We start from the raw sequence: 19,027 nt of genomic DNA on the forward strand, positions 1-19,027 counted from the left end.
AATGTTTGTTTAGCTTGCAGTTTGTTGAAGTTTCAGTCCATGATCAGCTGGCTTCAAGGCAGGGTGGCATCACTGGGAATAAATAGTTCAGGGCAGGCAGGAGGTAGCAAACCAACAAGGAATGACCACAGCTCTTTTTATTCTGTATATCCTAAACAGGCTACTTAGGGAAGGTAGCACTCATACATTAATTCTGGTGCCCTTGAAACTAGCTAGCATTGCACCATGAATCAATTCCAGCATCACACACTCTAGATCCAGGCACCTCTGAAAAAGCCCCACCTATGACAGCATGATGTTTTAGGGAGACATCTAGATACAAACTAAAACATTCTGCTTCTGCCCCCACCCCCGTGACTCGTTCATATTCCTTTATGCAAAAGCTATTTACTTCATCTCTAAGAGTTGCCAAAAAACAGTTTCAACATTGCTAAAAAGTCTAAGCCCAAAGTCTTCTCTGAGATTTAAGGTAAACTCTTAGTTTCAAGCCCCTATATAAATGAAAAAAAGTCAAACATTTCCAACATACAGTGGCACAAGATGAACATTCTCATTCCACATGGCACAAAAGGAGTAGAAAGGAATGGAACCAAGCAAGTCCCAAATCCAGCAGGATAAATATTAAGTCCCATAGTTCCATGGCCAGCATCTGCTACAATCTCTTGCAAGATGTGAACACCAAAGGGCTTGAGTTGCTCTGCCCCTATGGCACTGTGAGTGTTGTAGCTCCCATAGCTTTTCTCTTCGGCAACTCTACTCTTTCTGTGCAGTTTTCCTCAGATGCGCTATGTTCCTGATTTCTCCAATGTTTTGAGGTCTCCACTGCACCTTTGGCTTCACAGTCAGAGCCTCATACACTGCCTGCTCAGGAGCACACTGCCTGGCCTCCAAGGCCTCCTACTGAAATCTAAATCTGGGTGGAAGCCTTCCTGACTGAACAAATCTCACATTCTGCATATATCTAAAACCAGCACCATGTGGGTGATGCCAAGGTCTACTGCCAGCTGGAACATCAGCCAGGGTTCCTTCTCTCTTGACTATAGGGGTTAAGTGCCTGAGTTGCTTGGTGCTGTGAACCAAGTCCCAATGGACAAATTCCCTAAGTCACTGTCATCCTGGAACATGGTGCTCTGGGGCTCTCTTCTCAAAGCAATCTTTCACCTTTGCAATTTTGAGGCTGAAAAGGCTGAAGTCCTGCTAGTTCTTATGATGTCCTCAGGCCATCTTTTTTCTTGTCTTCTTCTCAGCAACCAAGTTCTCTGGTGCTCCTTCTTTGCTTCTAGAGCTTCTTTCCTGGCCAGACTCAAAATGTTAAATCATTCTGCTGGGCTCTTTGCTCTTGGTTCTCAACACAGATCTGGCTAAAAGCCCCTACCAGTAGACATACTACCACCTCAATATTAGACTGCCTTGAAATTTCTTTTGCAAGATTATCTAATCTACTGTCCTTAATCTTAGTCTCTAGCAAAGTCTCTGGACATGAGAAAAATAGAGACAATTTTTGTGCCAAAGGCTAACATGTGGTCTGGAATCTAATTGCCAATGCAATCCTTGATCGTAACTGAAACCTCTTGAGCCTGGTATATACTGTCTGCATTTCTGTCAGCATTTGGTCTTCTGAACTCTGAAACGCCTATCAAGTACAGCTTAAAGCATTCCAGGCCTGCTGCTTTAGCCAGCATCTCTAAATTTTTCCAAATTCTTTCCTCAAGCCAGTTCCAAAGGCTTCTTAACCACATAGGTAGTATCACAGCAGCAACCTCACTTCTGGTGACAAAATCTGTCTTACTTTTCTTGTTGTTTCTTTTCTTGAGACAATACCCAGCAACCAAAATTAAAGAAGGAAAAGTTCATCTCAAGTTAGTTTGTAGAGGGTTCAGTCTATAATTGACTTGCTCCAAGACAGGGTGGCATGAGAGAGGGACATCACAGTAGAGAAACAGTCTATAATGTGCAGGTCAGAAATGACAAAGGACCAAAGGTGTAGGGACAGTGAGAAGGATAGGGAAGGGGGAATAAAGGAAAAGGAAAAATATGAGAAAATGTAAAAATGGAATTAAAGTGTTTGAAGAGGGGAGGGGAGGGAAGGTGAAGGGAGGGTGGGGACAAGGGGAAAAAATGAGAACCAAGACCTGGCATGTAAAGGTGCAAGATCCCAGTAATGAATGTAACTGTACTGTCTACCTAGAATGTACCAATAAATTAAAAAAAAAAAAAAAGAAATGACAAAGTAGCTAACAGTAGTAGCCTGCCTTTCCCTTTTATCCCTTCCAGGCTACCCACCTTTTTGGTGGTACTACCCACACCCAAGGTAGGCCTTCCCACTCTGTGATATATGCTATGGTATCTAGTGTGTGCTATACTGAAATCAGTGGAGTAATTTAGTAACCATACACCATTAATCTCAATATCATATATTTAATCCCAGCATCACACACCCTAATTCAGCCATCTCTGAAAAGCCCCACCTGACCACATTAGGCTCTGGAAGAGATTTAGATATAAGCCATAACAATAAGTTAAAGTCTCTAGGTTTAAGAACCTTAATATTGAGAAAAATATATTTTAAAAGTTTAGTATAATTTTAAGCACTTATTTTTACGCTATCATTCATTGAACATAATACAGTAAGTACTGTTAAATGTTTCACTTAATCTTCACCAAAGTGCTCAGTATTATCTATATATTTTCTAAAGTTTGTTTGGTTTTTTTTTTTGGTACTGGGGATTAAACTAAGGTCTTTGTGCCTGCAAGGCAGGCCACCAAACTGCTGAGCTAAATCCCTGGCCCTAAAGTTTTTTTTGAGGCTCAGTAAACATAAATAACTTGCCCTAGCTGTATTATTCTAGTGAAAGGTAGTCCTGAGTTTAGAATTTAATTTATCTAATGCATATCCTTATCCAACATATAGTACAGTATTTCTGTGTTCTAATTTTATACAAAATACCAAAACATATGCACATGCAGGGTGAGAAGTGGTTTGCTCTTCCAGGAAGTGAGAATACCATAGATTATTTGATTTTTTATTTTTATTTTTCCATTTGTACAGGGGTAACGCATTGTACTAAATATGAAAGGTCATATCTACGTAGGTTTGATTACAGAAACTAATAAAGTATTCTCTAAATAATGAAAAAAAGAATAAGATAAGACTACAAGAGCAAGAAGCAATTTAAATATGTTCAGGGACCGTTTTCATCTCCAGAATTAAGGATTATTTTAATCTTACATCATTGCCTTTTCCCTTTTACTTTCCTTTTTAGTTTTATTTTAGGATTCCCTATTTTTAATGTTCATACAGAGATTTCTTTAACTGAAATACTGAATAGTTTCTCTGGTGTGAAAAACTATAATAGTATACAGGATCCTAATGAGATTATTAATAATGTGAAATAGGAAGTAAAGGGCTAAAGGTGTAGGGAAAGTGGGAAGGGTGGGGGAAAGGTAATAAGGGAGAGGAAAAAAAATATGAGAAACTGAAAAAATGGAAATAAAGTGTTTGTAAATGGGGAGGGGAGGAGGGGGTGAAGGGAGGGCAGGGACAAGGAAAAAATGAGAATCAAGACCTATTATGTAAAGGTACAGAATTCCAATGATGAATGTAACTGTATTGTATACCTAGAATGTACCAATAAACTCAATAAAAAAAAAAAGAAAGAAATTGAGCTAGGCATGGTGGTGCATGCCTATAATCTCGGCCCTCAGCAGGGTGAGGCAGGCTGTAAATTTGAAGCCAGCCTGGACTACATACTGAGTTCAAGGTCAGCCTGAATTATATAGTGAGACCCTGTCCCAAAAACTTAAAAATAAAGTGAAGAAAAAAATAAAAAGCAATATTGAGAAACAGCCCACACTTAGCAGGCTGATTTACACAGACACAGAGTATAAAATGGGTTGGGCATTCATGTATTTGAGTATATGGTACCAAGCAAGGGGAGAAGATGACAGGAAATGAACTTACAGAGCAAGAGGAAATCAGGTGATAACAAACCTCATACACTAGGCCAGTGATGAACCTTTTAGGGATTTCAGTAACAGCCAACTATAGCTCACATGCTATAGGTTCACAACCACTGTCCTAGGCTAAATAATGGGCATTGGATAGGGTTTTGCAGACAGTAGTATGTTTGGGTATACATTTTTTAAAAAGTTCTCAAGCTACAGTATGAATGTTGGATTTGAAAAGTAGGAAATCAGAGGCAGTGATACCATTAGAAAATTATATTAGGAGTGGTCTTGGAGACATAGTACTCAAACTAAAGAAGTAACGGAGACTGACTTAGTGTACATATATTAAATATCCTTTCTCTTGTTAAAACAAATTTTCTCAATTCTTTAAAGAGGAAAGCCGAACCCCACATCATATATGCTAAATTTTTAGGTTTGTTTTGGAATGGGGATTAAATTCAGCGATGTTTTATTACCTGGAAATTCACTGATTATGGTGTTATGTGCTCTTATGAATGGAAGTTAACAAATCATTTTAAGTTTCTAGAGTTGTAGACTAAGTTCTCAATCTGAATAAAACTAGAATTACATTGTAGTAACATGAAGGAAAAACTGTTTTATGGCTACAATTGAATTTTTGTATTGCAGTGTAATTTCCTTTCCATGATTTCTCTATCACACTCTCTTTCCCTTGTGGTGCCAGGAATCAAACCCAGGGGCACTCTACCCCAGGCTACATCCCCAGCCTTTTCATTTTTATTTTGAGACAAGATCTCACTTGGTTGCCAAAGCTGGGCTCAAAGTTGTGATCCTCATTCTTCAGCCTTTGGAGTAATTACAGGAGTGCACCACCATACCTGGCTTCTCTTTCACATTTCAGTCATGTATTTCATGTATCTCATGAAACTGATACTAAAGAAGGGCTCATGGGAATTAAACATGGAGTAGCTTCTAAACACCATGACTGTTGGTGTGTATTGGTTTAAAAGAGTAGCACAAATACTGGTGAATGAGAAGTTCTAGCAAATGCTCATTTGTCAGATGATAAACAGTAGTGACCTGCTTTGATGAGAGAGTGTTTGGGAATATAGTCCCTGGTTTTTGAGAGACATGGCAAATATAATAACACTAAAATTCATATGGTAGGCGTCTTACTTATATTTATTTACCTTTGTACATTATGGTGAATTGTGCCATATATGGTCAAAGTTATATTTCATTTTATTTGCACCTAGTGGTTTACTGTATTTTTCTTTTATTCTCAGGCCTGCAAAAATTCAATCTGCCTTGATTTATCTACTAATCGTTTGCATGGAAGATTAACAGGAAACAAAGTAGTGAACTGGGACATTAAGGTAAATTAGTCATAAATGATAGGCAACAAGTAAGTTTAATGGTCATTTTTAAAATTTTTATCTTTTAAGCACTACAAAATTGATCTAAGTACAGTAATAGTTCTCAAAGTGTTATGCTGCTAGATAATTTGAAGAAAAATAAGTAGCCAAATGACTTCAGTAGTTGAATGACTGTTTGCTTAAAACTTAATTATCATAAAAAAACTTAATTACCTTTGTAAATTGTGACCCTTAATAGTTTCTGTAAGAATACTGCTGTTTTAGTTCACTGGCCTACTTTTTAGGTATTGAATTCTTAACCACCATGGCAGGTTTTAACCACGTAACCTTCTCAGAGTCTATAATCTCCTTCCTCTTGTATCAGACATCTCTGTCTGTACAGTCTTATATAAATCAGCTTCAAACAGACTCAGATCTTTCCTAAGATTAAAAATGAAATTCCTCCTTTTCCCCACATTGCCCTGTAGCTGTCATATTTTGTCTTCCTTTTCATAGATCTCAAAGGTGTGTTGCATCTTGAACTTTACGTTTATGGCTCTTGATCATTTCACATATCATGGTGAATAGTAATTACTTACTTAACTCTCCAGTGATTTTTAAGAACTTTGAAGGAGGAGCTGCTGCTTTTTTAACTGGTGCATAGTACAGGGATGTGGAGTAATGGTTGACTCTTTCTTAAATACAGCATTTCCTTATCCTATTTTAAGTAGAATTTATAACTTAAGTAAAATAAAAAGAAATATAAGGCACCTTAGTGGCACAGTGCCTGCCTGGCAAGCACGATGTCCTGAGTTTGATCCCTGGTACCAAAAAAAGAAAAGGAAGGAAGGAAAAAACAGATAGGTAGATAAATAGATAGATAGATAACCTGGGCATAGTAGTGCATCCCTGTAATCCAGCACTTCGGTAGGCTGAGACAGGACAATTGCAAGTTTGAACCCAGCCTAGGCAATTTACCAACTTATTGAAACCCTGCCTCACAATAAAAAAAAACTTTTTTTTAAGTGATCAAATGGCTCTAATGGTGTCTGTGGAACCAGAAACCACCCCTACTCCTAATCCTCCATCTACAGAAGAGAGGAAAACAGAATCAAATCAGAAGTTGTTAATGCAGAACACTGTGTGAAACATCCTCTACAGAATAGATGGACACCCTGGTGTTTTGTTTTGTTTTGTTTCTGGTTTTTTGAGACAGGGTCTCACTATGTAGTTGAGACTGACCTGTAACTCACTATGTAGCCCAGGCTGGTCTTGTGGACACCCTGGTTTTTAAAAAATGGTCAAAGTAAAACATGGCAAGAAAATCTTTGATTTACTCTAAGTTTGATAATGTTGAAGACCTCTGGGCTCTGTACACATCCAATTGTCTGGTAGTTTAATGCCTTGCTGTGGCTGCTCACTTTTTAAAGATGCTATTAAGCTCACATAGAAAAATGAGGCAAACAAATGGGTAGATTGATGAGTAATTACATTGACCAAACAGCAGAGATGTTTGGCAAGAGACCCTGGTGTACCTTATTGGAGAGTCTTTGATAACTACAGTGATGATGTATATAGAGCTGTTGTTAATATTAGAACTAAGATGATAAGATAGCAATATGGACTAATGAATGTGAAAGCAGATGCTAACATACAGAGAAGTGTACAAGGAAAGGTTAGGACTTCCTCCAAACAGTGATTGGTTATTAATCCTATGCAGATACAGCTACTAAGAGGAGCTTCATCACTAAAATAAGTTTAAGAGGATACCTCTGAGTGTCAAAGGATAATTCACAAAGGAGACTGTCAAATCTGCAGATTTAAGAGTTGAACTAAAGTCTCTACGAAAGCAGAATGAACTGAATTAAAATTTGATTCCATCTAAATGTTATTAATATATAATAAGAGAAGTCTCATTCATCTTTGTCTAGTACTGTACTATATCTTTTTATTGTTTTTTTCTGGTGTGGGGGTTGAGACAGGGTTTCACTAAATAGTTGAGACTGGCCTGAAACTCACTATGTAGCCCAGGCTGGTCTCAAACTCACAGAGATCCTCCTGCCTCAGCCTCCTGAGTGCTGGGATTACAGGCATGTGCCACCATGCCCAGCTTTAGTATCATACTTTAAAAAATTTTTTTTGCTTGAGTTTTCAAAGAATCATAGTTCACATCACCCCCAGAAATCCGTAAATGCGTTTCTATTCCACTTATCATAGCTTAGTAGAATTACTATTTATAAACAAGTTTCACTCATCCATGATATTCAAAAAAAAGAACTTACATACCTCAAAAAGAAAAAAGTTCTCTTATGTTCCATTATATACCTGTGCATATTTTGTTAGTTTGAAAATAGTGTGATGCCTATGATTTTTCTAGCAATTTTTTTTTTTTTTTTTTTTTTTTTTTTTTTTTTTTTTTTATATTAGGGATAGAACTCAGGACCTTGTGCCTGCCAGACAGGCGCTATGCTGCTCAGCTAAATCCCCAGCCCTTCTAGCAATTTTCTTTCTTTATACATCATTATCTTTGTTGTATTTTTTCCAGAGGATCCAGAAATATGACACAAAGGTGGAACAAACATTAATTTTGTGCATTCTTTGATAATTTTCTTTGTTGTAACTATAAAGCTTTGCTACAGATTTGTGCATTTCATTTAAATTATTGATATAAGTTTGTGTGGTTTCATAATCATAATTGTGAATTACTAAAATAATCACTAGAATTAGTGTCTGTTTTTGTATCTTTATGATATATTTTAATACTTCATATTATTTAGCTTATTTTGCTTTGATTAAAAATGTGTGAAGTAAAACAGTAGTCTCATTTATGTTGATAATGTACAAAACTAAAATGTGTACAATAAATTATCTTTTAGACAACTAAAAAATAATAATAAAGAAAAGCTGGGGATGTTGCTTCAAGTAAAACTTGCAGAAAAGAAAAAGAAAGAGAAGGGGCTGGTGATTTAGCTCAGTGGTTCGACCGCCTGCCTTGCAAGCACAAGGTCCTGAGTTCAATCCCCAGTACAACCCCCACCCCCCAAAAAAAACAGAGAGAAAGAAAAAAGAAAGAAAGAAAAAGAAAAGGAAAGAGAAATATAAAAGACAGCAGGGACCTGCTAGTAAATGAGCAAGAAAACTTTTCTAGTCATTTTATGCCAATCAAATATGCTTATTGCTTGATGGAATATAAATCATTAGAATAACTTTTCTTGTGTAGAATTGAATCAATGAATATTAATTTCATGTTGCTCGTGGTTCATATTTTTCTTTTTAATATTGCAATAATAACTACTTATTCTCTGTGTAGTAAGATTTATGACATGAATGACAGTTCATAAGTTAACTTTTGTTTAACTTGTAACACTAATTCTGTGTATTTGACCAGGGATTTAGCTCAGTGGTTCCACCACCTGCCTCACAAGTGCAAGGTTCCAAGTTTGATTCCTGGTACCAAAAGTAAAACTAGTTCTATGTATTAAATGTAGAAAATGAATTATTTCAAATATGCCATATGTATCTGAAAAATCAAAGCAGTCTTTGGTGTCTTCTGTTACACCTGTATGGATTATCTAGTTTGCCTCATGTGGAAATAAAAATGAACAGAAGACAAAGACAGGTGTTTGTATGCTGTAACAAAATTGAAGACAAAATACCAACAAATAAATGACAACTGGGAAAAATATCAGTTTGTTTACCATATAAAGAACACTTAAAAATCAGTGAGGTACACAGTTAATAATGTACAATTTTTATGTTGTTGTGTAACAGTTAAAAATATTTATTTTAAAATCATCATTAAAAATAGGCAAAATAGGCCAGGCATGGTGGCGCATACCTGTAATCCCAGCACTCGGGAGGCTGAGGCAGGAGGATCTCTGTGAGTTCGAGACCAGCCAGGGCTACATAGTGAGTTCCAGGTCAGTTTCAACTACATAGTGAGACCCTGTCTCAAAAAATCAAAAAAAGAAAAAAAAAAGAAAAGAAAATTTCTGTTAGATGGAAGGGTCCAACACCTACCTTCCTATAGCCAGCCACTCAGATGTTGCACAGAAAACCTTCAGATTACAAGTTTACAAGCCTTTTGTAACTATTTGGTTGTTTATGTTTACTTAAATGGCTTCATGTTGTGGGGCCCAGCCTCTGCCCATGTCACCCTGTTTCTTTGGTGTTGCTTCTTTTCCTGTCTTCAGCAAAATAATCCTGGGACCATATGGGGGTACTTTGCCTCAGAAAGTTCTTGTCAGTGAGGACAGAGTGTTGATAGACAACCCCCTGCTCTTCATTGGCTCCTCTCCTGGAAGGACCTTGCACCCCAGGTGCTCAGCCTGCTGGTGGTGGCAGAGCCAGTGCCTTGGTGGGGCTGACACGCTGGTGGCAGCATTTCCCTCCCACGCCCGCCAAGGAGGGCAGCTTTGGTTCTCATCGCTTCACCTCTTGGCCTTGCCTTCTCACCTCCCATTGCCCCTGTGGCCTCCCATTTCTTCTTCAGCTACATTCATAGTCAGCCATCTGTTTGGTGTCTGTTCCACCAGGACTTTGTGGGTGCTCAGTGAAAACAGGGGTCCAGGCAGGTGGGTGTCCCTGACTGCCTCTGGGCTTTGGCAGTCCTGGCAGCCTTCTGAGGCGCTGTTGGTACCCTTGGTAGAGCACGGCAGGTACATCCATTCTTTCTGACAGGAAAACATTCATGTTTCAGACTTTGGAGTGAGCATTTTTAGGAAAAGCATAATGGTTAGTGTTTTGCTACTGAGAATCTTAAAAACCAAACCCAGGATGTCTCTTGTTGATCCTCATTACAGTGCTCATAGTGTGAACCTGACCGGATGAGGATATCCTCAGTCTGTGTTGGGTTTCTTCTGTTTTTCTTTCTTTTCTCGTATTTCTCTTTGCACTTCTGATGCCAGATAAGTCTGGCCAAAGATCTGATGTGGTTCCCCCTTCAGCTGTGTCCAGTTAATAGGTACTGTTCCAGGCTCCATGTGTCATTGGGGTAGTAACTGTAATTTAATACTGTTCCTAATGTTTCATTTTACTAGAAAGAAATCTTTGATTTCCTTTTATTCTTTGTAATTTTAGACACTAGACTGTAGTTTAGCCATTACTGAAACTTTTTAAAAAAGGGATATATTTTCTTGCATAGCTATTCAAAAAAGACAAGTTTTGGTCCTCAATGCTGTTATGGATGGGGTGTTCTGTACTAAATTGTTACATTGTATCAAAAGTTAAAGACTTTAGTACAATAATAAAGGTCAATTTCTGTAAAAAAAAAAAAAAGAAAATTTCTGTTAAAGAGTAGATTTTACCTCCCCTTGTTACAAAAAAAGCATGTTAAGATGATAGATATGTTAATCTGCTTCAGTGTTGTAACTATTTTACCATTTGTATGTATCCTGTAACATGTTGTACACTTCAAATACAATGAAATACAAATTTTATTTATTAAAAATAAAACAGGCAAAGGATAAAAGAAGTCATTTATAGGCTTAATCTGGGTCCACACAGAAACTCTGACCATTTGAATGGTTAAGAATAATAGCTAACATCTCTTTTATACAGGCACTAAGCCTTTTTCATGTGTTAATCCTTTCAACATTTTTATAAAGCGCATATTTTTATTAGTAGTCCTGTATTACACATTAAGGTTAAGGCCAGAGAGATTAGTGCTTTATCAAAGACATAGAATATATTTTGTTTAATTATCCAAAATATCCAAGAGTTTGAATTTTGGCTGAAGCCTTTCATCGCACCTCTTTGTTAACTAAAAATAGAGGGGTCAGTCATATTTTTACCACCAAATGCATTACTTATTTTCTGTTTGTTTGATTTTGAGACAAGATCTTTTTATATAGTTCAGGCTGGCCTTGAACTCACTATGTAGCCCAAGCTGGCCTTGAATTTGTGGCAATCCTGCCTCAGCCTCCCAAGTTCTAAGATTACAGGTGTGTGTCACCATGCTGTACTCAAATGCATTTTCTTAATTCTTTTGTTCCTGTGTGTAATTTCCTGGTGACAGTATTGTTACATTGTTAGAGTCATATTACAGAAACTTCTTACAAGATTATATTTGGATTGACGGATTGACTATATTTAAAACCCCCAAATTTACATTAAAAACTACTATAAGAATGGTCTGAGATACCCCTCCCCCAGTCTTTTTGAGGTAAGGTTTTGCTGTGTAGTTCAGGCTGATCTTGGACTCATGTTCAAGCTCCCAAGTGCTGGACAGGAATGTGCCACATGTCCTATTGAAATAGGTTCTCTTGAGTGTTGATTATGGTAACCCTCAAGGCTAGTCTTTAAAGTATCTTCCCAGTGCAGGACTCCCTCAGCTAAGGCTATCCTACACATGACTTAAGGTTGATTAACAAATTGTAACTTTGTATGTGCTGTATAGATATTAAATGACACTATTGAGACCTTGTGTTATAAGATGAAGGCATTATGACTTTGTTTTCAGGACATCATCAACTGCATAGGTGGATTGAATGTACTCTTTCCTTTACTGGAGCAAATCAGCCACTTGAGTGAAGAAGGGCAGATTGCCGAAGGAAGGTGTGAAAGCACAGTTTCTGAATCAGTTGGTCCTGTAGAGGGAGATAGCGTCATGCTGACCTCCTCAAAGGCATCAGGTATTAAGTTGGAATTAACACAAGAGTGTTCATTGAGATATTTGAGAATTATTTGAAAAATAAATTTAAATATCTTATTACCATTAGGAAGAAACTTAACCACTTTATAGCTGTAGCAGCTATACCTAATTTTACTAATATAATTCAGGAAAGTTATAATACTTTGATCAAAATACTAAAGATGTTGGTTTTATTCTTGACTTTTAGTTTATACATCTGATGGAAGAAGGACCACATTGTGAAATTTGTGGTAGAGAAATATTGTATGTGTATGTAAGAATACAGTGTATACTTGCAATTTTTTCCAATTCCATTTGTACAGCAGCTTGAGAAGCAGACTACTGCTCAGCTAAATTTTTTGTTATAATATGTATTATGAAATAGGGTGATTAATTGATATTAACATGTTCCCATTTTGACAGAGTCAAGACTAGAGAAAAATCTAGTGGCTACATTTATCTTGATTATGAAACATCTTATTCAGAGACACCCTATCAACCAGGACAACCTTATTCACTCTCATGGAGTTGCAACTCTTGGTGCCTTACTTCAGAAGGTGAGACGCATCTAATATGGTGTTAATATACTAATGATTTTTATTAGAAGTTGGTGTTGAGATTATTTTCTTCCTATTGAATAAATATATTAAAAGATCACACTATTATAGATTATTAAAAGATTGCAATTTTATAAGTTATTAGTAGATATAAGTGATTTCACTGGCAGCTTTAAAAGCTTCTATGGAATCATCTAAAAAAGAATTACTTATTTTAGGCTGGTACGTGCCTATAAGCCTAGCACTTGAAGCCGGAGGATAGCCATTAGTTGAAGGCCAGCCTGGGTACATAGTGAGTTGAGGGCCAGCCTGGGCTACATAGCAAGACTCCATCTCAAAAGACCAACCAAACAAAAAAGAATTACTAATTCAGGTAACACTATATCCCTCTGTAACCTTTGTTCATTGGCTTTTATATTTGCTATTCTTTTTTATTTTCCTTCTTGAGGCAGGGTCTTGCTATATAGTTCAGGCTGACCTTAAACTCAATGTGTAGTCCAGGCTGGTCTCGAACACATAGCATTCCTCCTACCTCAGCCTCCTGAGTGTGGGGATTGCAGGTGTGTGCCACCATGCCTAGCCCATATTTGGAATATTTGAGAAGCGTAAGACTATTTTAGGCATATAACATTCAGAAAATATGTTCTAGTATTATATCAGAAAAATAGATGATTGAGTTCTTTATATTTTTCTGCTCTATATTTTTCCATTTGTTAGATGTTTGGAATTAATGTTTTGAAAGTATAGTTTAATGATAGTTATTTAAACTGAATTTTATAGAACCCTCTTCCATTTGTTTTAAGGTACCAGGCCCCTTAATGGATGTTAATGTACTGATGGCAGTTCAACTACTAATTGAGCAGGTATCCTTGGAGAAAAATATGCTGCTCCTGCAACAAATGTACCAATATTTACTTTTTGACTTCCGGGTTTGGAATCGTGGAGATTTTCCCTTCCGAATTGGTGAGAGCTGGCTGTTGGATCCAGTGTTACAGTTATTTTAGAAATTTGCAACTATGTGACTTTATTTTAGTTATATCATTTACAAGTGAACTTTCTGTTTTAGGTCATATACAGTATCTTTCGACAATCATTAAAGATAGTAGGAGAGTTTTCCGAAAGAAGTATGGTGTGCAGTTTCTCCTAGATACACTTAGGATTTATTATGGGTATGATGTCCTTGCTTCCTTCTTGGTTTGCTGTAGTGTTTCCTGTCTGTTAATTGACTGGTAGCTTTTTCTTTACCAGAAATTTTGTTATCTTTTGCCTTCAAAGAAGCTGGATAGTGCAAAGGTTAAAATGATAAACATTTACATATACATTATGTTTGAATATTCTGTGTACATTAGATTTGACTATTGGTTTCATAAATAGCATGGCAATAGGCAAATTGTTCAAATTTTCTATGCTTGAATTTCTTCGTCTGTGAAGAGCAGATTAAAACTATGGCCTCCTATAGTAATTTCGAGAATTAAATGAGTGAATGTTTTCAATAAATACAGCTGTGTTTGCCACATCTTAAGTGCTGTATAAACGGAAGCTGTCTTAATATTTTTTTAATTTTTGTTATCAAAACTCTTGAAAAGATTTTCCTTAAAAAGAAATCACAGGTACCATGATTCTAATAACTACATGATTCTTTTTTAAACTATGTATTCCTTTATGTTAAAATATAAAAGTATTAAAATTTCAATCCATTTTTGTGTTCTCTTTCAGGAGTGGTTGTAAATATAATGAGCTATCTCTAGATGATATCCGAACAATAAGGAGTTCTTTGTATGGATTAATTAAATATTTTCTGTGCAAAGGTGGAACTCATGACGAGATACAAAGTATTATGGGTTACATAGCTGCTACAAATGAAGAAGAGCAAGTATGCCTATGTTTTCTAACATTTAAGTTGCCCTATCTCATAAAATTAAAAGTTTGTTTTAATTATTTCACTAAAAAGGTATATTATGATATAATATTACACAGGTAAGTAAAATTTATCTAGTAAATGAAAGTTTTAATAAATATGAATGTCATGTAATTTAATACCATTTACAGTAGTGGGGATCCAACCCAGGGGTGCTCTATCACTGAGCTACTTCCCTACCCTTATTTTATTTTAAGATAGGGTCTTAGCCATGTGTGATTATACATACCTGTAATCCCAGCACTCTGGGAGGCTGAACCAGAATATGAACCCAGCCAGGGCAACTTAGCAACTAAACAAGAAAAGACCCTCTCTCAAAAAACAAAAAACAAAGAAAAACAAAAGAGAAATAAAAAAATAGCTAGAGATATACCTCAGTTCACAGGATCTGGTCTAATCCCCAGGACTAGAATGAATGGATGATTATCAGTGAATCTCACTGAGAGGTCCACACTGGCCTTGAACTTTCAGTCCTCCTAGCTCTGCCTCCAGAGTACCTAGGATTAAAGGACTGTGTCCCATGCCCAACTTATTTAATAATTAGTTATAAAACATAGTTTTTGAAAATACTTGTTGTGTCTGATCCATTTGTTGTATGTTTACCTATCAGAGATACAGTGTAGATTTTTAACATAACATAGTTTCACAGACGTGTTGCATAAAGATTAAACTGAATATATTTCTATTTTTTAAAAACTTTTACATACATCCCTTCATTTAATCCTCAAAATTGTTCTTTAAGGGCTAAATCCCCACCCAAGGCAGTGATTCTTTTTTTTTTAATATTAATTTTATTGGCACATTTAATGTATACAAAATAATGACATTCAATGTTGGATATTTGTACCTTGACATAATTAATCTTGGTTCTTAATTTTTCCCCATTCTCCTGTCCTCCCTTCAACCCCTCCCTCCGTCCCCATCTGCAAAGACTTTGTTTCCATTATTTTTCATTTTCTCATTTAATTCCATTCCCTTCTTTCCTTCTCCTGCCACTCCTGTTTCCCCTTCCTCTTTGTCCCTTTTCTTCCTATTTCACATTATCTATTATACCTTTCAGTCCTTATCTACACTTTCGGTTTCTCACACTAGAGAAACTATTCTGTATTTACACATTTGAGTCCTATTTATATCACTTATGAGTATTGCCTAATTGTACATCCATTTAGCTATCAATGTGTCTAATTTCTCATTTTTATGGCTGTGTAGTATTCCATTTTAGTTTCTTTTTAAAACACATTTTTCTTTATCCAGTCTCCCATTGATGGACAGTTGAGCGGCTTCCAAGTTTGAGCTATTACAAATTGTGCTGCTATAAACATGGGTGTACACATATCATTATGATATGATTCTTTTAATTCTTTAGGGAAAATACCCAGGAGGGGAATAGCTGGGTCAAATGGGATTTCCAATCCGAGTTCTTTGAGGTGTCTCCATACTGCTTTCCACAGTGGTTGCACCAGTCTACATCCCACCAATAGGGGGGCAGTGTTCCTCTTTCCCCACATCCCCTCCAGCATTTGTTATTGGTTGATTTCATGATGTCAGCCATTCTTTCTGGGATGAGGTGGAATCTCAGTGTTATTTTTATTTGCATCTCTTGAATGACCAGTGATGTTGAACATTTTTTCATATTTATTTGCTGTCTCTACTTCTTTGAGAAATGTCTGTCATTTCAGATGCCCATTTTTGATTTTGGTCTTTAAATTTGGGAGGTCTGATTTTTAAAATTTCTTTATGTATTCTAGATAGTAGACCTTTGAGGAACAGCTATTGAAAATTTTTTCGTGCATCGTAGGTTGTCTTTTCACACCTTTTTCCTGTGGGCGGTTTCTCTTGCTGTGCAGAAGCTTTTTAATAAGAAGACATCCCACGTGTTGAGTGATTGTGCTAGCTCATGGGCAACTGAAGTTTTATATATAAAATCTTTTCCTACACCAGTGTCTTCAAGAGTTCTACCTACCCTTTCTTCCAGCCAGTTTAGTGTTTCTGTTTTAATGTTTAGATCTTTAATCCATTTTGATTGAAGTTTAGTGCATGGTGAGAGGTATAGGTCTAGTTTTAATCTTTGGCAAATTGAAATCCAGTTTTTCCAGAACCATTTCTTAAAGAGGCTATCTTTCCTCCAGTGAGGTTATTTGGCTCCTTTATCAAAGACAAGGTGGCTGAGTGTGTCTGGATTTTTAATATGGTCCACTGGTTCTCAGGACTGTTTCTTTGCCCAGTACCTTGCTGTTTTTGCTTGTTTGTTTGGTTCTGGTACCAGGGATCAAACTCTGTCCTTGTACTTTCAAGGCAGGCAATGGCACCACTGACCTAAATCTCTGGTGCCATGCTGTTTTTATCACAGTGGCTTTGTAGTATAGTTTCAAGTTGGGGATTGTGATATGCCTTAACTTCTCTTTATTATCTAAAATTGCTTTTGCTATTCTAGGTTCTTCTTGTTCCAAATGAAATTTTGAATTGTTTTTTCAAGGTCTGCAAAGTATGCTGCTGGGATTGCACTGAATCTATATAGTAGTTTTGGAAGTATGGAAGTCTTTCCATTTTCTTATATCCTCTTCGATATCTTTTTTCAGAGTGCTATAGTTTTCAGAGTAGAGGTCTTTGATTTCTTTTGTTAGGTTGATTCCTAGGTGTTTCAATTTTTTGGATGCTATTGTGAAAGGAATTGATTGCCCCATTTCTCTCTGAGTGAATCTGTTTTCTGTATACAGAAAAGCTATTAATTTTTGGGTGTTAACCTTGCATCCAGCTACTTTACTGAATCTGTCAATTAAATCTAGAAGTCTTTTGGTGGAGTTTTTTGGGTCTTCTATATAGAGTATCATATTGTCAGCAAATAATGACACTTTAACTTCTTCCTTTCTTATCTTTAATTTTTTTGTTGTTGTCTAATTGCTGTGGCTAATATTTCCAAAACTATATTGAGCAGGAGTGGTAAGAGTGAACGCCCTTGTCTTGTTCCTGATTTTTAACATGAAGGATTTCAGGTTTTGATTATTTATTATGATATTGACTGTTGGTTTTTTATAGATGGCTTTTATCAGATTGAGGTAGAGATCATCCATTCCAGTTTTCTGTAGGGTTTTTTTTTTTTTAATCATGAATGCATGTTGGATTTTCTCGAATGCTTTTTCTGAATCTATTAAGGTAATCATATGGTTTTTAATCCTTGGCTCTATTAATATAGTGCATTACATTTATTGAGTTACATATGTTGAATATGTTGAACCATCTGTGCATCCCTGTGATGAATCCCACTTTTTTTTTGTTGTTGTTTTTTGAGACAGGGTCTCACTACATAGTTGAGACTGATCTGAAACTCACTATGTAGCCCAGGCTTGTCTCAAACTCACAGCGATCCTCCTGCTTCATCCTTCTCAGTGCTGGGATTACAGACATGTGCCACCACGCCCGGCTGTATGGTCTTCTGCATTATATTGCCAGTATCTTATTAAGGATTTTTGCATCTATGTTCATTAGTGAGTTTGGCCAAAGTTCTCTTTTTCGGTTGGGTCTTTCTCTGCTTTGGGATCAAGGTGATGCTTGCTTCCAGGAATGAATTTGGGAGTATTGCTTCCCTTTCACTTTCCTTGAAGAGTTTAAACAGTAGTGGAAGTAAATGTCTCTCTAAATGTCTTGTAGAATTCAGCAGTGCAGCCATCAGGGCCTGGGCTTTTCTTATTTGGTATGTTTTTTTAGTTTTCAATTTCATTGATTACTATTGGGTTGTTTAGAATTTTTAGGTCATCTTTGTTCAACTTTGATAATTCATACGAATATAGGAATCTGTCCATTTCTTCTGTATTTTTCATCTTATTAGTGTAAAGGTTCTCAAAGTAGGTATTGACTATCCTCTGGTTTTCTGCTGGGTCTTTCGCAGTTTCACCCTTTTCATTCCTAATTGCATGGACTTGGGCCTTTTCTTTCCTTTTTTTGATAAGGTTGGCTAAGGGTTTGTTAATTTTGTTTATTTTTTTGAAGAGCCAACTCTTGGCTTCATTCTTTTTTGTTTTTGTTTTTGTTTTTTGGTATTGTTCTTTTAGTCTCCATTGCATTGATTTCTGCTCTGATTTGTGTAATTTCCTCCCTTGTATGAACTTTGGGTTTGTCCTGTTCTTTTTATTCTAGAAGCTTGAGATTTAGCATCAGGTTTTTAATTGCACTTGCTCTGTTTTCCTAATATGTGCTTTCACTGCTATGAATTTCCTTCATAAGACTGTTTTCATTGTGTCCCATAGTTTGCATTGTCATTGTATTTAATTGTAGGAACTGTCTTATTTCTTCTTTAATTTCCTCTGTGACCCATTGGCTATTTAAGAGTGTGCTGTTCAATTTACATGTGTTTGTGAAATTCTTGCAGTTTCTTTTGCTGTTGCTCTCCAATGTCATTGCACTATGGTCTGATAATATACAGGGGTCACTTCAGTTACTTTGCACTTATATAGACATGTTTTATGAGCGAGAATGTAGTCTATTTTGAAGAACCACCCATGTGCAGCTGGAAAGAATGTGTATTTTGATTTTGTGGGGGTGCAACACTCTGTAAACATCTGTTGAGTCCATTTTGTTCAAGAGTCTGATTGAATTCTAGTATTTTGTTGTTTATTTTCTTCTTCTTCTTTTTTTTTTTTTT

At 36.4% G+C, this 19,027-nt stretch overlaps 1 protein-coding gene and 1 pseudogene across 3 annotated transcripts in view; both read left to right on the forward strand.

Annotated features, from left to right (window-relative positions):
* Positions 1-19,027, forward strand: part of Nbeal1 (neurobeachin like 1) — a 195,561-nt gene that overhangs the window by 85,827 nt on the left and 90,707 nt on the right. For all 3 annotated transcript variants that reach the window (XM_010616111.3, XM_033764549.1, XM_033764550.1), the window contains 6 exons: positions 5,214-5,303; positions 11,743-11,914; positions 12,337-12,470; positions 13,274-13,433; positions 13,537-13,639; positions 14,187-14,343. In XM_010616111.3, the coding sequence (XP_010614413.1) occupies positions 5,214-5,303; positions 11,743-11,914; positions 12,337-12,470; positions 13,274-13,433; positions 13,537-13,639; positions 14,187-14,343 (816 nt within the window). The remainder of the gene's footprint in view (positions 1-5,213; positions 5,304-11,742; positions 11,915-12,336; positions 12,471-13,273; positions 13,434-13,536; positions 13,640-14,186; positions 14,344-19,027) is intronic.
* On the forward strand, positions 6,268-7,058 carry LOC117286379 (annotated as a pseudogene).

Source organism: Fukomys damarensis, unplaced genomic scaffold (genome assembly GCF_012274545.1).
Source record: "Fukomys damarensis isolate Sample0158 unplaced genomic scaffold, DMR_v1.0_HiC HiC_scaffold_16, whole genome shotgun sequence".
NCBI classification, from domain to species: Eukaryota; Metazoa; Chordata; class Mammalia; order Rodentia; family Bathyergidae; genus Fukomys; species Fukomys damarensis.